The sequence below is a fragment of the Thunnus maccoyii genome, chromosome 7 (assembly GCF_910596095.1).
Source record: "Thunnus maccoyii chromosome 7, fThuMac1.1, whole genome shotgun sequence".
NCBI lineage: Eukaryota > Metazoa > Chordata > Actinopteri > Scombriformes > Scombridae > Thunnus > Thunnus maccoyii.
The window spans coordinates 584,705-611,512 of NC_056539.1; the positions used below are offsets into that span (position 1 = coordinate 584,705).

The 26,808-nt window shown below is 37.7% G+C and overlaps 1 protein-coding gene across 1 annotated transcript; it reads left to right on the forward strand.

The window, feature by feature from the left end:
- On the forward strand, window positions 1-26,254 carry sass6 (SAS-6 centriolar assembly protein). The gene is made up of 16 exons (XM_042417231.1): window positions 1-257; window positions 1,984-2,044; window positions 10,274-10,353; window positions 10,461-10,565; window positions 11,910-12,078; window positions 12,545-12,622; window positions 13,542-13,661; window positions 13,969-14,160; window positions 14,626-14,820; window positions 16,673-16,762; window positions 17,328-17,507; window positions 21,771-21,852; window positions 22,901-23,010; window positions 23,316-23,419; window positions 23,726-23,817; window positions 25,799-26,254. Exons 1-16 carry the CDS (start codon window positions 196-198, stop codon window positions 25,849-25,851), a joined length of 1,773 nt encoding a protein of 590 aa, XP_042273165.1. The 5' UTR covers window positions 1-195; the 3' UTR covers window positions 25,852-26,254.
- Window positions 26,255-26,808: the final 554 nt, after the last annotated feature.

Sequence of the window (26,808 nt, forward strand, 5' to 3'; positions counted from 1 at the left end):
AGGTCATCAGTGTTCTGTTTCCAGGGCGGTGCAGTTGGCGGGTGAAAAGCGCCAAGTCAAAAATACTGACTAGGAATAGACTAACCCGTGTAGTTCGTCTGATGAAAGTGAGCGCCTCTCAGTATTAGAGAGGCCTCACATTTTTACTAACAGTTTACCGCCTCAGTGAAAGACTCGTTTGGTTTGTGAAATAATATGGAGGAACTCTTCAGCAAAGTGTTAGCAGTGAGCGTGAGGTGCAGGGACTGTGAGGACAGGTAAGCTGCTGACGCTGACCTCAGAGTACCTGGCGTAAACACATGAGCAAGTTAGCGACATATTTCAGCTATAGAACAGGGCAAATAGATCTTTCTAAGGCCGTTATGTCGTAAACAATGATTTATTTTATTAGTTCAAGACATTAATATAGCTTTTAAAAGCTAACGTTAACTTAGCTAGTTCTGTGTGCATTAGTAACAATGATCAAACTAGTATATTTAAAACTATTGTTTATTATTTTGGAAGTGTGCTCTGATAGACGCATTAAATTTGTTTGTCCTCCAAAATTTTCTGTCAGTATTGATTTACTGTAACCTTACATTGGTGGAGCAAAAATGTCTGCTCTCATCATGTTCTCATTCAAACTGAACCTTGATTTGAGAGTGTGCTTAAAGACTTTAAACAGCGAGTTGCGTTCTTATGATTTCCAGTGTCCATCGGCCTGATGTTTTATTTTTCTGTCCCTCATCCTATTAAACTATTAATATGTAGCGTTATTTATTGATGATAGCTTCATAGAGTATGTTGTCATCTGCTGTACTACTGACGCATTAGGGTACTGCAAAGCTTAGAATGACAGATAACCATTTAATGATACTCTGCACTTCAGCTGCTGAATTAATGTTAGCTTCACAGACTCGGTGGCAATGAGGGGAAATCACTATTCAAATCAGTGTATCACTGTTCAATGACAAATGTGGACTACTGTTAATGTATACCCTAAAACAACAACAATGCACCAAATAAACGTTGTAAGGTGGCAATGTGCTTATAGCTTATGAGCCCGAAATATTCAAGTAATACAGATGGCAGACCTCCAATGAGTAGCACTGTCAAATATAATGAATTGTGGAGAATACAAAGTAACTCATAATAAGGATGTAATTAGATAAGTACAAGGAAACACAAAGGACCACAGAGCCTGCCTATGTTTGCTCCAGCTGACCAGTGAGTCATGCTGTCCATGCTTGTCCTCAGTTCAGACACCATTTTCCTCTCAACCACCACCTCCAGATGAGACCCAAGGACAGAGCTGGTGTTTCTGATATGCTTATTCAGCTTACTGGCGTCATTAACTCTGATCCCAAAGCCCCAGCACACTACAGTGTACTGTACTCACTACTGCAGACTGACAGAACATGTGATCGTTACTGTGTCTCAGTGAATTACATGATGCTGCATTCTATACTTGTGCTGAATTCTTACCAGCTCTCCTAACTAATGCATATGTTAGCCAGCAATCTGATATTTTTTATAATATTAAAAGGAGGGTGGAGTTTGAATCCTCTCTTTCTCTACATTAACTTTACAACAACCACAGCGTTGCCTTCTCGGCTGCTCTGGGATCAGAGGCTTCTCTCTGGGGGGATGATGGAGGGAACCAGGCATGTAAATTATGCCTCCATAGCCATCAGTATTGCTTTTCACAGTATAAAAAAGGCAGGAGTGCCAGGAAAATTAGTTGATATCAATTGTGTTTGATCAAGTGATGCACCATTGTGTTGTTTTGAGAAACCATGTTACATCGTAGACAATTTTCTGACCTCTCGCATTAATCACATTAGCATAATCAGTTTCAGGATAGTTATAATTGAGGTTTGAAACGATTGTTCCAATAATATTTTTATTGGCTAAGATTACATATCATACACACTGTTTGGAGCAGAGTTGGGTTTTTTGGTTTTTTTTTTTTTTTTTACCATTTTCAACGGTTTAATTTTACAGGAAAGCAAACATCCGTGTCACCATTGAGCTTCAGTTGACAACAAGTCCAGTGCACAAACGGGTGAGTAGGAATTTTGGATAAACAATTAAAATAGTGTTCTCTGTAATTTTAGAGTAGTCAGTTAATTGGAAACAAATATCCACCTCTCATCACATGTTTGATGCCTACACTTGTTCCTCTCCTCCTCTGGCTGCACTGCACACCTCAGTCTTTTAACCTTTAAATGTATAACTGTTGTTGGGTTTGTGCGTTTGTTTTTTTAACCTTTATTTATTCAGGTGAGTTTCTCTGAGGGCAATGCTCTCTTTCTCAGGAATGCCCTGATCACATTCACACAGTTACACATTCATACCTTGTAGCTGCCTAGTGCAACAGAGGCCACTGAGCAGCCTCAATGGAACAGTTGGGGTTAAGGGCCTTGCTCAAAGGCATCTCAGGGGTGGTAATGAGGGAGGGGCAAGCGCTGCTTCTTCACTTTCCCCGTTATACTGCAGGAAGAAGAAGGTCATCAGTGTTCTGTTTCCAGGGCGGTGCAGTTGGCGGATGAAAAGCGCTTAGATTTATCCTGCCGGTCTGGGGGATTGACTGGTGATCTTCCAGTCACAAGTTCGCTTCTTGTTATAGACAGACTTTCCTTCCTGGGGTCTATTCCAGAGAGCAGGTTTAACAAACTCAGAGCCTAACTCTGAAACTCTGAGTTGATGAACCTGGAGATGGGAAACTCTGAGTATTTGGTTTCAGAACAGCTCATCTCAGTCGGTTCAATCAACTCTGAGTATGTTCACTCTGAGATAAGTGCCTGCGTGAATGAAAAAAGCTATCATCAGTGTAGCTCCAATACGACGATTCACCATGGCAACAGGTAGATAAAAGATAAAAAAGGTAGAAACATTAATGCGTGTGTATGTAGACTGTGAACATTTATCTTTAAAAAACAGCAGCAGTCACAGAACCTGAGTTCGAGTGGTGAAAAGTGTCAGTAAGTAACACAAAGTTGTATTCAGCCAAAACACAGGAAAAAGATATATAGTTGAAGAAAAAATCTATAGATCAGTAAGACATAGATACAGATAGATACACAGAGACATGATTGTAAGAACACAGCCTGATCCAGTAATAATGCAGTTGAAAAAGTGTTAAGGTTAAAACTGGGTAGGTTTTTAGATGTCTATTTGGATCTTGTCTCAACAGCATTCAGTGACTATATTTCTATATAACTATTTCAACAAATGTAAATTTAAACATTACTGAAACGCTGTTAAAACATGTTAAGGCTATACGCAACCTGAAAAAAAGTTGCTTTCAAACTACAATTAGTCTGCAGCTGCACCACAATCCTGCTCACTCAGAAATACTAACATATTATCTCCAATATGACATGAAAACTATGATAGTACTGTTCCATCAGTATGACCAATCACATCATAAGAAATATAGATGATTATTCATTGATCATATGTGTCTAAATCCATACAATACTTTTAAAAAAAATTTAAGCAGAGATTGTCACATTATATGCAATAAAAGTTTCACTGCAGAGGAACTGTTGTAACAACCTGACAGTTGTTTTATCAATGAGTCACAGTGTTATAAAAAATCCCACTTTCAAAAAAGAAGGACATGCATAGATTTTATTCTGAGCTGAATGTGAATTTCACTGTGTAATATTTGAATGTGAGGATAGAGATCTCTGTACAATAGGGATGTACGATTCAGGAAATCTCACGATTCAATTCTGATTCTTGGGGTCACGATTTGATTCACAATCGTTTCATGTACAAAACGATTTGATTCTTGATTCAAAATCAATTCTCAATTCAATATGTTCATAGATTTGATTCTAGATTGATGTTTTGAGTTACTCTTTCCATTTGACTGCAGTAGACACTTTTATAGGTCTCAAAGAAAAAAAATCACACTGAATCAAATGTAAACATTTACTACTCAATGTCAACCTGAGTAAGATTTATTTTCCTTTAGTCCACTCAGTCAATAGGAAACCAAGGCGGCCCTGAGACAAAGGGTAAAATGAATAATTAACACAAAATAAAAATGATTGCCAAGATAAACTGCTAAGTGCAAAACTTCAAATAACTTAAATTCATGCTTCAAATAACAAAATCAAACAAACAATAGCTGCCTGCTATATTTAGCTGCAAAGTGCAAACATGAAAATTGGTCAAATTGATCACTATAAGCGGATGATTATTGTAACCGATTTTGTTTCTTTTTCTTAATTTCTTTTCTTTAATTTGTATATTTATTACATGAATATAGTAATTAAGTAAGTAATGAAACGGGCAGCTTTGCTATTAACTAAATTTTATTGACTGTTTCAAAATACATACATGTCTCTCCGTGACACACACTTCACTTCCTTCTTGCCCCTGGAGTTGGGTCCGGACGAAAACCAGCGTGGCATCATTGCACCATCTATGGGATTTAACAAGCTAACTCATGTCAGGAAAAAATGGAAAACAGCGTTGTGGCAAGACTGAAAAATGTGAATCGATTCTTGGAATTTCTGAATCGGCAGAGATAGAATCATGATCCTTATGTGAATCAATTTTTTTTGTGCACCCCTACTGTACAAATACAAATGATTGATTGCACAGAAATGTGGTAAAGTACAGAGCCCCCCTGGCGCCAGCTGAGGGGAAAGTGTGTAAATCTGTAGTCTTGGTTTAGAAATCCGTGTGCATGGTCTATAAACTGTACTCGCGGATTCATAATCAGTGCGCACAGATTTGTAAACTGTGCCCTCAGATTTGCAATCCATGTGCTCAAATGACTTTTTTTCTTCAGAGAACAAGGACCTTCATGCATGGAACATTTTGACAGCAAACGCATCTGCCAAGTAAGTCCAATTCATCTAGATTTAAAGCTATATTGTGTTGTCCATTGGGCGTTTCACAGCTTTCATTGTGTAATGTTGTATTTATTATGCTTCTTTTACTCCAAAACCAAGCTCTCAGTTTGAGGCTACCAATGAAGCAGCTAACGCTTCCCAGGCTTACTTGTTAGCCAAACTTTGTGTCACTACAGACTTCCATTTACGCTGTGACTGCTTGTCCATAAGGTAAATTTAGAAGTGAGTTAACTAGACCCAGGCATATATGTAAGGATTATGGGTGTTTTGACAGACATTTTTCATTTATTAAGATCTGGTGTGGTCTTAGTGTTTACAAATGGGTACATTACCAGCATGCTTTTGTGCATGCAGACTACAAAGTAAAGAAATGTTCTAAATAATATAACAAATGTCATGTGTCCCTATTTGACAGGTGTGGGACCTCCATTGGTAGGGTTGATATGTAAACTTACCCAATGACTGAACCAGGACAACCTGGAAACAGCTAGGGGGAAACTGATAAGCAGCTGGTTAGTAGAGAGTAGAGTCCTTCATTCAGACAGTGGCACATTTAGGTTGTTTTGGCTCCAGCATATTTGATTTGAAATGAAACAATGACTGAAACGAAAGTGCTGACTTGGTTTTAATTAGTTTTATTGTGTTCACATCTATACTGGGTGAACAATGAGGCAATTGTAGATAGTCTGCCAATTTTAGGACAATGCAGGAGGAGGACAATCCTTAAAATACAGCAAATGCAGCCAGGGAGTTTTTTTAGGACCCAGCAGTGGAATGTTCTTGACTGGCACTGTCATTCACCTGACCTCAGTCCAGCTGACCAGATGTGTCACTCACCGAAAATCAGACCGAAGGCAAAGGAAAGATACAAGATACAAGTACAAGATACAAGTGAATTAAGTTTGGTTTAATTGGTCAAATGATCTTTGGTCCACTAAAGAAGACTTTAGTTACAAGTAAAAACTAAAGCAACAATTACTACTCTGTTCATTTGTGGATGTCAGGGCTCCAGATTAACTTTTTAACCAAAACCCGAAAAACAATTTTAACCATCCTGAAGTGCATGTAAATCATCCCAAAATCAAAATGTTATTTTTTTACTTTATTATCATCTACAGTAGTTAGTTGAAAATAAATAGGAGAACACAGAATACTCAATTTAATTTAACAATTGAGTATTTAATATTTTATATATTTTAAGATTTTATTTAAACATTGGACATCTTGAATGTTGTTTTTATTTAAGACTGTGTACAAGTGAAAATTATTAGTAGCCCATTGATATTAATGATTGTGTGAAATTTTAGCAGCGGCGCTCATAATTTTGCAGTGGCGGTACGCTGCTGGGGGAAACACTTCCTCATTAATGATGTATTATTTCACCACCCACGACCCATTTGCTATTGATCAGACATGCTGTGTCTCTCTGTGTCTCTTTCCCCCCTCTTCCCCTCCCTCCTTCTTTCTCTTACAACCCGACTGGTCAAGGCAGATGGCCGCCCACCTAGAGCCGGGTTCTGCTTGAGGTTTCTTCCTGTTAAAAGGGAGTTTTTCCTTTCTGAGTACGGTTTTTACTTGTTCTATGTGAAAAGTGCCCTGAGATAACTTTTGCTATGATTTGGCGCAATATAAATAACCGTCCCAAGGCCAATGGGACACCGTTAGTCTCGAGCCCTGGTAGATGTAAACTAGGGATGTCAGTTTCCGTTAATTTTGCTTTCAATAGACCAACATCCATTAATCTGTAACTAAGCTTTTAATTTTTAAGAAAAGTTGTGATGTAGCTTTTGTTTGTGAGAGCTGTCCAGCAGTTGGTGGTCAGAGCAAGCTTGTCTGCCCTGGCTAGCTTGAATCTTATCTCATCCTTCTTCTCCTCAAAGTGTTTTTCAATGCGTTTAAGTCACGTAATGTACTCAGGCTTGAGGTATCAAACTAGCTCTTTCAATCCCTCACCCTCCACCACAGTGATTGGCAGCATATCGGTCTCAATCATCCAGCACACCAACTGAGTGATGGCCTCAGACCAGTGTGCACTTTCTCCCCCCAGGCTAACAGTGACGTGATCTTTGGCGACTGTGAGCCATCCCCAGACATGGCAGCGGGGTGCTTGTTCTTAAAGTGGTACAGCAAAGTGTTAGTACTACTACTAAACTTAAGAGTAGCATCCCACAATTTACATTTGACTTTGTTGCCTTTCTGGAGGAAATGTTACCACACCAAGCTTGGTTTAGAAAGCTTCAATTTTTGCCTCAGACTGCTAGCTAGTAGCAAAGCTGTTAGTGGAATGTGTATGCAAATTAACCTGTGGACCAACATGCGTAGCCAGTCAAAAACATTCTCAGTGGTTAACAGTTAACTGTTGATATCCCTAATGTAAACACCATTAAGGTAAAGAGGACAGATAAACTTCATAGTCATTTATTTTCTGTATGCAGTCTTCATTCAAGACATCTGTTTTAAATTTAACAAAACACTTTTATTCCCTTTTATTGCAGAGTTTCCAGAGGACCAGAGTAGAGAGCTTATGAGACACCAGGGCAGACAGCTGTGGATGGTGTGTTGCTCACCTCGGATGGTTTTGCTGGGGTTTCACATGTCTGCTTTCTGAGTCTCTAACTGTACCTACCAAGACTGGCTTTCACAGCAAAACATACACTCACCAAGCACTTTATTAGGAACATCTGTGCAATCTAATGCAATCCTGTGCAACAGCTCTGCCATAAATTCTACTTCTACAAAACTTATACATATTTTGTCCACCCTGAGGGGGTGGTCAAAATATGAGGAACTCTTTTCAATATAATGCACTCCAGCACATCACCGTCACCACCAAAAACTGAAAATTAGTTGAATTGAAGCACTGTCTTTTAAATTATTGGATGATTAGAAGAGATGATTAATCTTTGTAAAGTTGATATACAAATGTATTTATGTATTGTAATTCTTCATCTTGTTTTTGTCATATGACCTCTGTCTCCTTCAAAATAAATAAAAGGTATACTCTCTCTTTGTTGAAATTTTCATCCACTTTTTCCTGCTAACGGGCTAAGCACTTCAGTGGCTGACATTACAGTCACTACTTAAGTGTTTTGTGACTTCACCATCCTATAGTGTCCTAATATAGTTTTATGAAATTAGAGGAATTTCAAACAGTGAATATAACAGACCTCTGGAAACTCTGTAAAAACAGAAAATATTTTGTTAGGTTTAAAACAGATATCTTAAATAAATTAAGTGTATTCAGTGTGAATTTGTTTACTTAACTTTTACTACACGTACCTCCATGCCCCTTAAAGCCTGAGTGCTGGTACATCTTGACAGCCTGCGACAGGTGAACAAGGTGAAGGAAGCCAGTGGTGGTGCGAGTGAGTAGAACAGAAAAACATTAAGGCAAAATTCCCTGAAAAAGGTCTAACATATTGTCTACTCCAGTAGAGCCGCATATGTAATGCTAAGTTGTGCACCACCAAAGGTTTAATAAGGGAACTGTGATACGACTGCTAAAACTGTTCAAGAAAAAAAACATTTTCACAGTGACACTCATTTGTTCTTTTGTAATTTATCTGTACTTTCAGCCATTGGCTTTGAAATTAAATCATGACTATGAGGTTAATGTTTCCTCCTCACTTTGATGGTGTTTACACTCATAGATAAACAGTGTATGAATTGTAGCTTTAGTTTTTACTTGTAACTAAAATCATCCAATTTTAGTGGACCAAAGATCATTTGACCAATTAAAACAAACTCAATTCATGATGTATTATATTTGGTGCCAAACTGTTTTCAGTCATTGACTGAAGTCTGTGATCCCAGAGGACACTTATATCTCCCCTGGTGATTCTATACCAGTCCCTAACTGCAAACTGGACTTTTGCATTCTGACTGAGGTAAAGTTAACGACAGTGCCAGTTGATAACATCCCACTGTTGGGTCATAAAAAACTCCCTGACTGCATTTGCTGTATATTTAGGACCATCCTCCTCCTGCATTGTCCCAAAATTGGCAGACTATCTAAAAAAGAGGGCTACAGTTGCCTTGCTGTTCACAAGTATGGATGTGAACGATAAAGCTACTTAAAACCAAGTCAGCACTTTCATTTCAGTCATTGTTTCATTTCAAATCAAATATGCTGGAGCCAAAACAACCTAAATGTGCCACTGTCTAAATGTAGGACTCTACTCTCTACTTACCAGCTGCTAGTTTCCCCCCAGCTGTTTCCAGGTTGTCCTGGTTCAGTCATTGGGTAAGTTTACATATCAACCCTACCAATGGAGGTCCCACACCTGTCAAATAGGGACACATGACATTTGTTATATTATTTAGAACATTTCTTTACTTTGTAGTCTGCATGCACAAACACATGCTGGTAATGTACCCATTTGTAAACACTAAGACCACACCAGATCTTAATAAATGAAAAATGTCTGTCAAAACACCCATAATGCTTACATATATGCCTGGGTCCAGTTAACTCATTTCTACCGTAAATGTAAACATTTCACACAGACTTAGATGAGCAAATATCTAAATGAGGTGCAAAACAAACAATGAAAGCTGTGAAACGTCTAATGCACAATACAATAGAGCATTAAATCTGCCTCATGGTCAAGCAGTCACAGCGTAAATGGAAGTGTGTAGTGACACAAAGTTTGGTTAACAAGTAAGCCTGGGAAGCTAACATTAACTGCTTCTCTGGTAGCCTCAAACTGAAAGCTTGGTTTTGGAGTAAAAAAAATACAATAAATAAAACGTAACACAATGAAAGCTGTGAAACACCCAATGGACAACACAATATAGCATTAAATCTACCTTTAAATCTAGATGAATTGGATTTACTTGGAAGATGCAGTCACCATCGAAATGCTCCATGTATTGAAGGTCCTTGTTATCTGAGGAAAAAAGTTGTTTGAGTGCATGGATTGCAAATCCGAAGGCACGATTTACAAATCTGTGGGCATGGATTATGAATCTGAGAACTCGGTTTATAAACCGTGCACATGGATTTCTAAACCAAAAGTACAGCTTAAAACATGGATCTTTTTTTTTTTTCTCAGCTGACCCTAGGGGGGCTTCGTAGTAAAGTTAGTAGAGATAGTCATATGAACTAATATCCAACCAGGATTTTAATCTTCGTCTCCTGACGTAAATTAGTGCTTTTCAATATGAGTTTTGATATTGACTGTAACCATGATGAAATGAAACAGCTGTTTCGGGCTCTGCAAGAGAGAAACTGAAGAAAAGCAAGTGAGCAGGTTAGGTCCACAGAGTAAGTTATAGTTATAGTGGTAACTGATCCAGAGTAAAAGTCATTAGTGTTTCTGGAACTAAAAAACCTGAGTTTCCCTCATCTCAGAGTTAACCAACAAAGCTCTCTGGAATAGATCCCTGGTGACTAATCTGTTGTTTTTGGTTTATTTTAGGATCTTCTAGTAAGACTAACAGATGATATAGATCCATATTTTCTCTTCAACCTCTCTATATCAGAAGAAGATTTCCAAAGGTAAGTGTTGTATGAAGTAAAATGATCAATGTTTGCATTTAGGTTGTCATGAACAGGTGTTCTTTGACTTTTACTGATGTTGTCTTTCTTTGTCATTTTTTGTGTAGTTTGAAAGTTCAGCAGGGGCTGTTGATAGACTTTGCATCATTTCCTCAGAAGTTTATTGACCTGCTTAATCTGTGCTATTCTGAGCAAGAATCAGACAATCCAAGGTACGAAGACATGCAAACCACCATAAGTCATCACACTGTTCACCTAAATAAATTCAGCTTTACATTGTATAGACAAATCTGGGTTGTAGGCAGAAGTAGCCCAGGTGGGGGTTGGACAGAATCGCTTAATTAATGTTATTTTGTCACAAAGCCTAATTAATTTCAGAATAGAGTTTAGAGAGTGAATAACCTCCACGTTCACACAGACAACCATCTGTTGGAGGGGGTGACTGCCGACTATGATTAATCCAAACATCTCTGCTTTCACTGTCAGTATAAATGTGTTCAGTTCCACTCTGACATGGCAGTAATCAGCCACTGAATTCATCTATATGAGTTTGTATCCATTTTACCTTTTTTGGGTGAGGTTTTTTCTTTTTAAGACTTTTTAGGGTTTAAATTTATTTGGCTCAGGCTTCTATCAGTGGGAAAGTTTGTCGATTAGTAACATCTCCCAACATTCTTTACAGCGGCTATAATCGACATTTTGTAGAATAACAATGTATCAAATGTTAGTGTGTAATGTGTTGGTTGTGGCTCGTAGTGATGAACCTACAGAGAATTATCAGTGACTCTGCAGCTCCCCATGGCTTTACGGAGCTTAATACAGAATTCATTCTTTAATGGTCCGGCTACAAATTTACTGTTTTGGTTCACTCTCAGCGCTCTTGTAGTGTAATTTTTCAGCCGCATTAGGCACCTGTCTGCAGAGAAAAAGTTCTAAAAAGCCACTGTACCTTACCTGCTCAGCACCAAACAGCAAACACAAACGGGTAGCTGTAGACTAGCTGGTGAACATAGTGGAGCATTTAGCCAGATATTTCCTTCAGGAGTTGTTAGAGAGCAAAAACAGAGCTAAAAGAGAATGAATATTAGACTTACATCCACCAGGTGGACAGAAACACGACTCCAAATGAATGATAATGTTGCTCCGTAACTGCTGGATGTGGAAATAAGCAACTGTTTGCTAACAAGTTCAACATAACTTAAAAACTGATGATATGACAGTGCTTTTGTTCACTTGTTTCCACTGCCCTCAAGTGGCTATAATTTCAGCTATTGCAGGTTAAATAATTCCAGATATTTTGTCTAAGTATTGTGACGTATAGACAAAATTGTAAACTTTGATGCTGGTATTAGTTGATTTGGATAAATCTTTCATGATTGGTTACAAATTCCTGGAGGAAATATGACATGCAGGTGGATGCTTTTATCAGGTTTTATTAGGTCTTTTATCAAGTTTAATTTTAATCTGGGGTGGACAAAATATTAGAAACACCTTTCATTATAATGCAGTAAACCAACAACACACACTACATGACTGTTCATTATCTGTTTCTACAGGTTTCTCCTGCACTTGTCATGTCAGTCTCCAGTGCTCGAAGGCCCCGCCAGCTTCAGTGTTGTAGAGACAAACGCATTCAAACACCTGAACCACTTGTCTTTGCGGCTTGCTCAAGGCTCTGACAAACATGTTAGAGACTATCTGGCAGTGTGTCTCTCCTCTTTGAAGGTTGGCTCAATCAGCATAATTTATCATCATCATGATACTGCCTGGCCTCTTGAATAGAACTGTGAATAGTAAAACTGATTCGAATGTTGTCTGATCAAACGGAGGTTTGTCTGGTGGAGTTCTGCAAAGGGAGACAGTAATCAAAACATTCCCAAGACCTTCTCTATCCCTGGTCTTTGTTGAGGTGGTTGACTTTACACACTGCTTGTATATTACTTGTACATTTCAGATAGGTGAGTTAAAACAGTTCAGTGAAGTTATACTCTTATATTCTTATTGAACAATCAAAGGAAATACAAACCGTCATGGATATTTTAGAAAAAATGAAGGCTTTATCTGATTACCCTGAAAATAAGCATCAATCAAAGCATGCATTAGGTTCTTAACATAACCTGTACGACTATAATCAGTTTTTTCCCAAGTCAAGTCCCTATGTTTATAAGGACGTGTCATTTCAATGTTTCAGGCAGAGAAGCAGGCCCTGGAGATGAAGCTTAAGAAGACTGAAGATGATCTGTCCAGGCAGCTGAGTTATGCTCAACAGGTGTGCTTTGCTGTGGGACTTGGTGTTTAAGGCCTATTTTAGTCACACAAGTGCAACAAAAAGCAGTCGGTCCTGGGCGAACAGATCACATCAGTTGTCTCACAATTCTGAAATAGTTGAACCAATCACAGTGGCACATGATAGCAAATACACAGCAGCACAAAGCTGCAGTCAGGCAGACTGAGGCTTTCACAACTGAGTTTATTCCTGTGAAGAGATTGAAAGTTTGATCTTGCCAGTTTTATTTTGCTACACTGTGATCTAAACATTAAATGTATATAATTCCTTCTCAAATTAGAGGCAGCATATTTATCAACATATGTCTGCCTTCAGATGCTGAAGGGATTTAATTATTCAAATAGTTTTGAATAGAGAATTTAGGGGAAATGGGATTTGTCCAATTTTGAAAATGGAACAAAAAAGGTATATAGATCTTATCAAACTTCGTGATTGATCCAAGAGTTGTCTGCTTTATCTGTTTGAGTCTGAGGTGTGCCCTTCTGCCAGTGTTTATGGTGCTGCAGTCTTTTCATTTTAGGAGAATCAGTGCAAGCAGTTTAGAGAAGGACATCGCTATAATTTGATTAGCAGTGTTCTTTAAGTCCTCAAGGACTACCCTGAATATGGACCTCAAAGGGTTAGGATTTAGTGTGCCACATACATTTGAAAGGATGTCAAAAGCCCCTGTGCAAAAATATACCAGCTGTAGACAGGACCCGAACATCAGGCTGTGGGTACCTTGATCACGCCTGCATCTGAAACAACTCTCATCTACCCCTGAAATAGATTTAGCCAATGTGTGATTCTGATATTTGTGAGCCCAGGTCCTCTTCCTATGCTGCTTAATGTGCTTAATGAGCTATAATGAGAGTGCTTTAAAAAGAAACAGTATCATAACATATCTATAATTCTCTTACAGACTCTGTCTGAGAAGACTAAGGAGTTGGACAAACTGCGTTCAGAGTGGACAAGTCAGAGCAGCTCTCTGTCCAGCCGTCATTCTCAGGAGTTACAATCTGAGAGAGAGAAGGCTGTAGAGGTAAGACTGGCAGGACTGTGCTAACAGGACTGTCCAATGCTGTTGTTATTAAAGGGCATTACATTCTCCACATCAGAGATAAACTGCCTCTGTGTCGTGTTATTGCTTTCAAAGCTATGATATTTGAAGATCTGCAAAAAGCAGTGTATTTAGTGATCTCTAGGGGAAGCATTATTTGTCTGGATCATTAGCAAAAAAGTGGATGGTGGTCATGCTGCAAGAGTTGTTAGAGATGTTTGTTTGGACGGTGTGATGCTTTTTTTCCAGCTACACTGGAAAAGCTGTAGTGTAGTGAACTTTCTTTCAGTTACAGAGCAGGCTCCAGCAGCAGACTGAGCACCTCCGCCAGGAGCTGGAGAGTGCTCATAAGAGGAGCAGCCAGCAGCTTCAGAGCAGACTGACGGAGCTCGAGGTCTCCTGCAGAGAGCTGACGGAGAGGAAATACAAGAATGAGTCTGCCATCAGAGACCTGAAGATAAAACTAGTGGGTGCAGAGGAGGTAAGTGATGGATGCCAGATGAGGAATGACTGTGCCCTGGACTTTTAAAATCCTGACACATGTAAGGAAAATTCACTGATTATCTGTTCACAAATCATGAACACCCTGAACCAAAAAGAGCAGACAATTGCGATGCATCCCACATTACATATCACTGAGACTCCTTTCCATCTGTCCAGAAGATATACCTAGTGCTCTCAGATACACAGACTCTACTGCCTTACTTTGTTGTACACACACAAATACACAAGCTCTACTATATTCCCAAAGAGTATCATTTTTAATATTCGTTTCCCAAGATTTCTCCCAGTTTCTACCAATTTGGATCATTATTGTCAGGCATTCAGTTGTAACTTTGACACATTTCTGTGAACTTGATGCTCCTCTTGTTGAATGCAGCTCTGCTCTCTGATTTGGGGAATTAGGCCTACTGGTCTGATTATGTTCCTGCTGTTATGTTTCTAGGACTGTCAGCGTTCAAAGCAGCAGGTCTTATCTCTGAGGAGAGAGAACAGCACTCTGGACACAGAGGTTCATGAGAAGGAGCGTTTGGTGAGCCAGCTGCAGATGAGAGTGGCTGTTCTGGAACAGCAGATCAAAGACAAGGATCAGCTGATGGGCCGCACAAAAGAGGTCCTGGAAGCCACTCAGCAGCAGAAGGTGAGAGTTGCAACTTCTATAAGTGTCTTTTCAAACACCTGAAAAGCCAAGATGTTAAAAAAAACAACAGAACTCTTCAACTGAAGATAAACTTTATCATATCCTGATCTTATGGTGGACCCAGCATCACATCCACCTGGTCTCAAACGTTAATCTTGATTTTTTTTTCTCTCACAATTTTAACCAATTTTTGTGTGCCTGCAAAATGTAGGCTTGAAACATAATATTTTTTAAGACAGCTTATCAAGAGCAATAAAAGACTTGCACCACCATTATGCTATCATCATTACACATAAATACCGGTTCTTCCACACAGCTATTGACCATCAGTACAAGATGCTTCAACTAAGTAGATCACATCCAGTTTAATAATAAGTTTGAGCACATATAGAGCAGCAATGTCTGCTCACTAACTGATCTGCTGTAGCATTAGCTACCCTGCAAGTAGAAACAAACCTAACAAAGTAGGATCTGGAAACTGTTCAGTCGACTCATGTATCCAGAGATGATACTTCTAACATGAACCAAGAGCACAGATCAGTGTGCAGAGTGATTTTTAGTCTGTTCCTCTAATAGATGTAACTGTTAAATTCACTATGAGATAGCCAGAGGCAGCGAGCTACTTGGAGTAACCACAGTCACAGTAACTAATCACATCACAGTTCATGGGACTGGCTCAAAACAGCAAATGTAGCCAGCTATATCATCTATATTACTTTTTGATTAAATATAACTATTTTGTGCATATTGTAATAACTTGATTTTACGATTTAGACATTTTACATTTTACATGCAAAAACAAAAATTTGAAATAATTGAATTAGACAAGAGGTATCACCCAGCCCAAGGCCCAGTTACTCCGCTTTAATTGTGCTGTGTGATTAAAGCTGTGATCACATGAGTTTCCACTGCAGCCTCACAGCAGGGAGATAATTGTGCTGACCTGCACTGTTGTGGTCCTAATTGTTGGCAGGGCAGACCAAGGCTAAAATAAATATTCAGCATTTTTCTTATTGTCAACAAATTCCATGTGCAGACCACACCAACAATTAATTGCTAACAAATATTGTGTGTATATTCAAAGCCTTATATATTTCATTCCTTTGTGCCTATTAAAAAATACAATATGTCAAATGTGGATTGTTTGGAAAAGGGAAGGCACTTTCAAAAAATACTTGCCAGGTATTGGATGAACCATTTGTCTATCACCGTCTTACCTTGCGAGGCAGCTGGATTCGTGATATCACACGAGAATCCTCATAGGATGCTGAATGCGCATAACAAGATGACAAGATGGATTCTCATGTGATCTTGTGATCTCGCGAACCCATCTGCCTCGCAAGGTAAGAAAATTACTGAGCCATTTAAAAAAAAAAAAAAAAAGGATCAGATATATTTGTGAGCTATTTTTTAAAGATTTATGTAAATCCCCAAATCCACTGGTACGGATCTGCGAGCCAAAGGCAGGGTACAGAAGAGAAGGTATCAAGAGATGCACCAGCACTTGGTTGGTTTTGGTGTTTTCATGGGTAGGGCTGGGCGATGGACAAAATTTCATATCCTAATGTAGGTTAATGGCACATTTTAAGTCAATGAATAAATATTTGGTCTGTCCAAATGATGAAAAATATTGCTGGAAATGGTGTGATTTACGTCACAATAAAATAAATGATAGAGCATAAGAAGAAACGATAGATTCTATCATAACATGATATATTGTCATATCACACAGCCCTGTTCATGAGATTTGTTGACAGCAGGAAAACTATAGATTAACACCAGACTTATTCTTTAAATATGTTCTCTTCTAATTCTGTTATACATTTTTAACCTGTATGTTTTTAATTTCTAGGAATCAGTGGAAGAAAATGCTGAAAGTAAAGAACTTCAGATTAGAAAACTTGAAGCAACGGTAAAATCACTGTCTGAGGAGCTGATAAAGGTTTGTTTAGCTGCATGCAGACTACCTATATGCTGTTATTCTTTCATGTGTTCAGTTTTGAAATGAAACTATAACTGAAATATAAGCATCAGGCCACATTACGTTTGACTACAGATCTTTAAGTCATCAAGTAACTGTTGGCTGTTACACATCATTTCCTGTGTCCATACAAACCTGCTTTTTGGTATCATTTCATTGATTTGGTTAAGACTTATAATGCTCTAACTCTTAAGAAACTGCGACCAACACTCTGAGGTGTTCCTGTCTCCTGGTTTGACTGACCAACTAGGTTTACTTTCATTTTGTATTGGCCAAACATCTTGAAGAATAAAACAATCCATGCTTAAAATATTTATTTGTAGACATTCTACATTTTCTCTTGTTTTCACATATTTGTAAAGCACTTTTTAACTTGTTTTTGAAAAGTGATATATAAATACATCATTATTATTATTGTTGTTGTTGTTGTTGTTATTATTATTATTATTGTTATTGTTATTGTTATTATTATTATTATTATTATTAAATAACAGTTCCTTACTTCCTTTTATTTTTCTTTATCCAGGCTAATGGTATCATTCAGAAGCTGCGAGGGGAGGTCCGAGGCCTAGTTGGAAAAATAAAAGTAAAAAACACTGTGACTGTGTCGCAGGAGAAGGTCCTCCAGGAAACATCAGAAAAACTACAGAATGTTGAAAAGGATCTACAGAGAGCCAAGCAGCAGCTCATCACCAAGGATGAGCAGGTATGTCTTCAAATCATGGAAACTGCAGACACACTATATTTGGCATTCTTTAGTTCTTTCTTAATCTGGACTTGTAAAACGTCATCCATCACTGTCCCAGTTCAAAGTCCACATTTAGCCAATAACGCTCCAAATACCTGGAAATGTTTGTGTTATGCCCAGTTTATCAAGGACACCTTGGGAGCTGATATGTGGGTGAACTAGGGGTAGACAAGTATCCCAGCATGCATTTCATATCTGTTACGACGTTACAACATGACAACATCAAACACAACTTTAAAATGTTTGTACTACAACAATGAGAAAGTAACGATTTAGTTTTTTAATATAGGGTTGATTTATCAAAATAATTTCTAGTTGAAAATGTATTACAATGTTTTCAGAGATGGGAAAGCCTGCTAACGTCCAAGGTCATCCTTGGGGTGTCCTCAGGATCTACAGGTCTCATCTCTGCAGGTCCTTTAGTAAGGAGTGGCTCTGATGGCTCCCTTGTATTTTACACTTAAGTTGTAATTCTTTTTAGAAGATCAACTTTGGTATATTATTGTTATTATTAGTCTATTATTATTGACGCAAAAATGATTAGTCTGAAGGTTAAGTACAGGCTGATGTTTTAATGCAGTTGCAGTTAAAGCAGTGCTGCCTCTTTGGACTTTCAGCTCCTTATGCATACAGATCTCACCATATGTCAGTAAAAAAACATAAATGACAAAAACAGAGGCAGCGAGGTGGGATTGTAAATGTACATCAGTTAGGATAAAAGGTATAAGGTGTATCATATACCCCATTTCCACCTGGTATAAACATGTGATCTGTACCTGGATACATTATCTGGATAATGACATCCGATCTATGGGTCTTTGCATTTACGCCTGGTATTAAAATGCATTCTCATTTTCTCAGTTGTGTCCGCATTGTGATTGGATCTTGTTATGCAAACTAGGTAGGCGGAGCTGGTGGACATGTTGAGTCTTAGGCCATGGGAAGCAATGCCATTGACGAGACTTGTAGATACTGCTAGTTCCTTTAGCTGGCAGCTAAGCGGAGCGGGGTGACCTTTCAACTTCCTGGGTGTATGTTTTTCTTATGAATGTGATCACGCTATACAGATTGCATTTATACCTGTTGAGATCCAATCGCAGTGTGAGCCTGACCACCTTCAAATGTGGTCTAGCTGATCCACTCAAATTTCGATCCCAATGTATTCTGAGTGCATTTACACCTCGCATTAACATGCATTTTTCCTTATCCAGATAATGTATCTAGATACAGATCACATGTAAATACCAGGTGTAAATGGGACCTAAGTATTACTTGAGTTTTTCTAGAGCTTTTAGTAACCATCAGTCAGTCCGACAATATGTAAAATTATTCTAACAGCTGCTGCACTTTTGTCAATAACAAGATAAGGTCTGGTGTTAATTACTACTATTAATAATAATAATTATTATTATTATAACTAATAATAACCAAGATAATAACAAAAAAGTTTCCAATAAATAAATCTATTTATTCAAGAGATGTTGAAGGTGTTGTACTAAAAAAGTTGCCAATAAAAAAGAATTGCTTTTATTGTTCTCTTCACATTTTTACATTTGTAATAATGATATTATCCTTTATTATATTGTTGTTGACTCATCTGTGCATCTCTAAAAGATACCAAATTGTAATTCCAGCTCCAGTTCTCAAATGTGAGGATGTACTTCTCTTTCTGTTATTTTCTTTGTAAATATAATGCCTGCTGTCATTTTTGACCTCATATTGACTCAAAGTCAATATGCTGTCAAAAAGTCAAAGTCGATATGCTTTAAAAACATTGCTACACTTACAGTGGTGCTTGAAAGGTTGTGAACCCTTTAGAATTTGCTCTATTTCTGCATCAATATGACCTCATACATGATCAGATTTCCGTGCTAGTCCTAAAACTAGATAAAGAGACATTGATTAAACAAATTGTACAAAAATCTTACACATTTGTTTATTTATTGAGGAAAATGATCCAATGTTACATATTTGTGTGTGGCAAAGGTATTTGAACCTCTACGATTATCAATTAATTTGAAGGGGAAATTATAGTTGGGTGTTTCAATCAATGAGATGACAATTAAACTTGAGTCTGAGAGGCCCTGCCTTATTTAAAGAAGAGAAATCTTAACCATCAAACTCTGAGCATCACAACACAGGTTTGTGTAAGTGTGAAAATGTCTGAGGACCGTAGAAGAAGAGTTGTTGATACTCACCAGGCTGGAAAGGGTTATAAAACCATTTCTAAATAGTTTGGACTCCACCAGTTGACTGTCAGGCATGTTCAAATTGAAGCGTGTAGTAGTCTGGGAGGCCACAAGGGACCCCAGGGTAACATCTAGGAAACTAAAGGTCTCTCTTGTAGTGGCTACAGTCAATGTTCATGAGTCCACCATCAGGAGAACATTGAACATCAATGGTGTGCATGGCAGAGTTGCAGGGAAAAAAGCCACTTCTCTCCGAAAAGAACATTGCTGCTGTCTATGGTTTGCTCAAGACCACGTGAATAAGCCAGAAGGCTGTTGGGAAAATATTCTGTGGATGGATGAGACCAAAACTGAAGTTTTCCGCTTGAATGACAAGCATTATATTTGGCGATGAACAAACACTGCATTCCAGCATAAGAACCTTAACCCATCTGTGAAACATGGTGGCAGTATCATAGTTTGGGCTGCTTTGCTGCCTCTGGACCAGGACAGCTTGCAATCATTGATGGAGCTACACGTTCTGAGTTGTACCAGCAAATTCTACAGGAAAATGTCAAGGTATCCATCTTTGAACTGAAGCACAACAGAAGCCCCAGCAAGGGTTCACATACTTTTGCCTCACACAAATGTGTAAGTTTAATGTTTTTGTCTCATTTGTTTAATTGGGTTCCCTTTATCTAGTTTTAGGACTTGTGTAAAAATCTGGGGTCTCATTTATAACTGTTGTGTACGCACAAAACGGGGCCTGAAAGAGGCGTACGCCACTTCCCACACAAAAGTTGTGATCTATAAAAACAAACTTGATGGGAGAACGTTCGCACCTGTATGTCAACTCTGACCCATGCGTACGAACATTTTGGAGACGAGGGAAATCGGCGAAGCAGATGGTGAGGTGGTGAATTGAAGCCAGATTGTATAATAATCCTCTCACACATGTAATTTCACTTAATATCAAACGTTATTATTATGTAGTTATCGTACATTCAAACCAGCAGTGTCCGCTAAACATTTCATCAGCGTTGTCTCACCTGGAGAGAGTCAGCTGTGGAGCAGCCAGTGTTTCCCCCATATTCAAGAAAAATCCAAGATGACATCAAATAACTTGAACAAACATTACTAAAAAATATTTGCAGGACAGAGTGTTCATAGATTTGTAATATTTCATTATACTGTGCATATATAACCAGGTATGAGTTTAGTTTCCATGTAGTTTATGTGTGTAAAATCGCTACAGTAAACACGACTGTTATGTCAAGCATAGAGACACCACGGTGGCTGCCATACAAACTGACTTCTCCAGTCACCTCATCGCCACATCTTCACCATCTGCATTGTAAATTAGAGAAACACCTGTATACTGGATTTTGGAGTAAATATAAATGAATACAGTGCTTACTGTATTGTAGATATTGAGTGTGTGGTGTAAAAACTACTTATAGCCTACTGGTTAACTGGGAGCTGGCCCGCTGCAGGTTGTGGTAAACATTTAACCAGAGATGTCTGACTTTACGATGCACAGGAATGTTTATTGATGTTGTATATGGTTGTTTTGGGTTACACACATAACTTCAAGATGTCCGAAAATGGGGAAATAAAACGGTAAAAGTCCGCTCATGCCTGTTGCAGTCCTTCCTCTGCTGCTGCATGAGAGAGGGTCCGATACACTGACTCCCGACACTGATTGGCAGGGCGTCTAAAGACAGAGAGAGTGATTGGTGCGGCAAAAGAGACACATGTACATCAATATTCATGAATGCTTTTGCATCAACCTAAATGGTTGAATGTGGTTGTGTTTTTATACAGTCTATGGCTTTAGGTCATATTTATGCAGACATAAAGAAAGTTCTAAAGGCTTCACAAACTTTCAAGCAGCACTGTATGTAGCATTTTTACCCAAAGCTCTTTACATTTTGCCTCTCATCCACCCACTCATGTATATTTAAACCAAGTGCACCAATGCAAGGGGCTGGCATGGCTTGCAAAAGAAATTATGCGATATGAAGTTGATGACAATATTATGTATATGTTACAGGTTTCAAAACTGAAGGAGCAGTTGGAGACGACAGTACAGAAGCTAAATGACAGCAGGGAGGTGTTAAAAACAAATGAGAATGGTGAGGAAGCTTGTCTCACTTGTTTCAATGATCAGTGGACTTACTATAGTTACGTTAGAGGACCCACAGGAGACTGCTGCTCATATCCTCGCAACTGTTGTATCATTTGAATGGTGTGAATATATTGATACCAAAACAATACTTTTTCGATACCTCATTTTAAATTTAATTAAATGTTATTCATTTTACAAAATAAGCCAAACTTTTCAGTCCATCAGTGTTCAAAGATCTTCAGACATGTTTAAGAAATATACAAATATTTTCTGTATATGTTTGTTTTACACACAAAAAATGCAATTATCCTGTTTGGAAATTGTTTAAATGACATCTCAACCTTCTCCCCGATTGAAAAATCCAGAATCTATGAGTATGCACAAATTATTACGAAAGTTTTCCTGCCTGACACAAGATTTCTCCTACTTCACTGTGAAGTCCATTCTTAGTGTATGTGCACTAGAGGCTTCAAGTTTCCACATCACACGTGTTTAAATTGCATATAAGTTGCCCGTGACTGGCTCCAAATTAGTTGTGATGTCACAAATCATGCGCATATGTACACGCATGTATTTAAGGATAGCACAGAGAAACTTTCCTTCTTCCGCAGATGAATGTGAAAACAAACTCTGCACATGCATCATTCTGCGCAGTGAAGCTCAAACATCACAGTGAAGAAAAGCAAAACACATTTACATTTTTTAGTGGAGGGGGACATTACTACTGTTACATTAACACTATCAGCTGGACAAGACATTTCCCAAGATGAAAATGTCTAAAATGAACAAAGTTATGATTTAGATCAGAAAATATCTGATCAAATGTCTGTTTAAGAATGTGGCAGTAAGGCTGAATAATAATAACAATAATAATAATAATGATAATAAATAAAATGTATTCCTGTCAGTGGAAATAAGTATTCAAAGAGAACTGTGTATGCCAAAAAAGTGAATTGCATTCTTTGATTCCTACACTCCAGAAGTGTTATGATCAAAGTACCTTGTCAGTTTTTGACAGTTTTCTCATCTGCTATTATGATTTTCTTTTATCATAGTTATAAGTTGGCTCAACAAGCAGCTGAATGAAAAGCAGCTGTCCAGAAAGCCACAGTCTCCTGAATGTTTGGAGAATCCTTCAGTTTTATCTGCAACAACAGGACTGAGGGTAGGAGAGATCTCCTGGCTATGCTTACACCCATATTAATCCAAACTTAATCATTAGCTCTTTGTTGACTTTATCCTTCGCACTTACACACTATTGTAAACATGATCAGTATTATTATACTTCACATCAAATATAGAATACAACTGTCTACGACTTAGGTTAAGTGAATTTATTCATTCACAGTTTTTTATGGGTAATGTTATAACCACGTGCCTCACTCAAAAGCAAGATATTAAATATAATTTTACACCTTTCACCAACTATTTACAGTGATGCTAGTTAAAGATGTCAATGTATTTTTCCAGGCACAGTTTTATCCTCAGACGGGCAAACCTGCTGTGTCCCTTGTAGCAGCTGCTGATGTCACTGCTGCTGACCAGCGAGCAGTGCAGTCAGCCAACAGACAGACGTGAGTTTGCATGATTGCTTTCGCCCCACAGCTAAATTCTTTCTTTCCACAGTATGCAGTATACTTTTGAAACACATTCATTCTACAGTGGACTTAGCATCTGATTCTGTTTATATTATCTTATGATAAAATATTTAAATGAAAATTTTGTTTCAAATTTTCTCTGCTTTCCTTTTGAACACCTCTGTCTTGTCTGTTGGGGGCTTTCATTTTATTACAGTACTGAAAGATGACTGAAAGACATGTTTCATTTTCACTCTGTTTTCAGTGGTGAAACAAATTATACTGTTTTCCTCTTGTCCTCAGTGGAGACTCTGCAGTTCTGGATTCTAAGTACTTTGAGAGGAGAGATGATAGTATCCCAATCTACGGACTGTCGTCTAATCTGCTTCACAGAGGTACAACTACATTGACTGAAAGCTTCAAAATATTCAGTGTAAACAGAAAATGCAGGTTTCATTTGACCACTTTAACAGAGAATATTATGCCCACAGTGTAATTACTGCAAGGTGTAGTGTGAAGAGTGTGAGCGTAGGCTAAGATCAGCGTTTGTATAAAAAAACCACTTTTTTTTGGTCATGTGTACACATACATTACTGGTCAAAAATTGTAAAGCAACCCCATTTTTCCAATTTTTATTTAAATGTAAGCAGTTCAAATGCAGTGAATAACTTTAAATAGTACAATAAACAAACAAAAAAAGAAATATTTAGGTTCCCAAAAACTTAAAAAATCTGTGTAGCTCCCCAACAGTCTATACTATGCCCACACTGCTGTAAACTGACTTTAGACTAAAATGATGGGTCATTTGGGTTTGGTTTTTCAAGGTTGCTACCACAAAGTTTTGCCTATTTTGAGTAACCCTTATAATGTCCTACTAATAATTAAAGAAACTGTCAAAGTTAGCAGTAGTTGTATTTATATTGACTATGCTGTATTTTAAATAACTGACCCCAGACAACACTTTCAAAGAAAAAGGGAATACTAGTTTACTAAATGCTTCTTCAGTGTTCAGTAATTTACCCTAAAAATTGAAATCAAACAAAAACATAAATAACGCAAATTAAACCCCTTTAAAATAAACAAACAGTAACCTTTGAAATAATGTTGAATTGATTACCTAAAATATGCATAACTTAACAGGGTCCCGCAAAAATATTAGACAAAATGCAACTACACAAAACTTAAACTCAGATTTCTGAGGCAAAATCCCTATATCTCTCCTCTCAACCACTATGGGACACTCAGGTCAAAGTTTTTAACTGGACTCTAAGCACACACACAAACACAAAAAACAGAAAAGTTGCAGGCCTGTATGTCGCTCGTGTGTGGTGCAGCTAATAGAATCCTTTTCTTCAACAGCAAAGGCACACGAACTCACAGTTCAGCATCAGTCCTGGAGCAACTGTTTGTCTTCAATATTATTTGGAACTGAGTTGCCATTGATTTTAACTACTTATTCAACTATTTACATCCTACCTTATTAATGACTAAATTCTCTTAATCTCTCTCAACCATTTTTTGTCTTTCTTTATTAAACTAAATAAATTTCAGTTTCAGTTCTTCTCATCATTTTTTTCAGTCTTCTTAAGGAACTAAATTATTTTAAGCCTTCAGTGTTTTTATCAGGGCTACATATGTAAAATTTCATATTTATAACATTTCAGGGATCAAGTAAGGGGTCAACAACTCAGCTTTTCTACAACAATGGAAGTAAATTAAACCTAGAAACTTGATGCAAACGGTTCCTACAGATGTCCCAACTGTAGTTGATTTCTTCCAAACCCTCTGTATAAAAGCATGGAGGGGAAAGCGCGATGGCCTGGGGCTCTTTTTCCTGGGTCCCTATGCCTAGTTGGTCAGGGGTTCATCCTGGAGTAATAATAATCAAAATGAACTGGATGATGAACTGGACAAAAGGGTGAAAACAAAGCAACCTGCAAGTGCAACACATTTGTGGGAATGAGTGTGACTATTTGTAAAATTAGGGCACATTTGCACTCTAAGGAAAAACTGCTTTCTAAAATATAGAGCCTGTCCTCCCACTAGGAAAAGGAAAAAAAAATTAAAAAGGAAGCAGCATCTGGAGTCAGTAATAAATAAACCTGCAGTAACCAGGTTATTACAGTGCATGTTAAAAAGAAAAAAGTAAATTAGATAGTGGGTATCATGATTAAAAAGCAACAGATCCACTGAGTTGTAGTTTGTAGTCTAATGCTAATTTGCACCAGATGTTCAAAAGGAAGTCTATATGAAATCAAAACAATCAAAATTTTAAAAAATCTTAAGATTTTTTTATCTTTTTGATTGATGACAGGTTGGATGAGAGTGAGGATAATGTGATAGAGGTTTCCTTTTTTTTCCTTTTTTTTTTTCCAGAGCTCCCTCAACGAACTAAGCCCTCTGTAGCCTCTGCTTACTTCTCTGCTTGACGCAGAAGCAGCCAAATGTAAGGACCGGCGTACAGATTGAGCTTCATTTCAGCTCCAAGTGGATGAAGGAGCATTTAAACCTCACCATCTACTTTGTCTGCAACTCCAGTCCAAAACTGTTACTGACCTGCTGTGTTAAATGAAGTAGCTAATGTTGCTATCTTAATTTACTCTACATGTCTGTCTTTTAATTTGTGGTACAAGTAAATGCTGTTAAAACTTTATGTATGGTGGATTCCCATGATCATGGAGTATGTGTTAATGTCTTCAAATTAAATGTATTTTTTCCTAATACAGTATATTAGGTTTGACACCCCCAGTGTTGATATTGTGATGTTGTTTTCTGTTGTATTTTAGTGTGTATTCAATGTGTAGTCTTTAATAAACAGCTTTTCAATCCTTATTGGTGTATCATTTACAGTACAAATGTGGAAGGGAATCTACTGGTCTTACATTTGTTTTTAATTTATTTATCTCACTTAGTTTCCATAAATGTGTAAAATGGAGATATTGCTGCCAATCAATATTTCTCAAGTTTACTTTTACATTCTAGACTCATCTAAGGCTAAAATTTTAAAGAAGTGCTAACAATGTGACAGCTAGAAATTAAATGTCCAACCCACTGAGCAGCAGCGGGAACTCTGGTCGGACTCCCTTCCATCAGTTTAAAAGAAAAAAAAGATTGAAACTGCTTGCATATAAACGCAGGAAACACTAGATCGTGAGACTGAATATGATAGACAAACATATATAGGTAAATCATTCTTATATTTTATTTTGCCATTCCATTTTAAAATTCAATTCATAAGTTGTCAGAATATGGAAATATAATGAAAGGATGTTTTATTGGCCATTTAAATGCGAATTTAACTTATAGTAGCATCATAGATGCGTCAATTCATTGATGGATTACAATTTTACAGAGAAAGAATTACTATCATAGCACACTCTAGACTA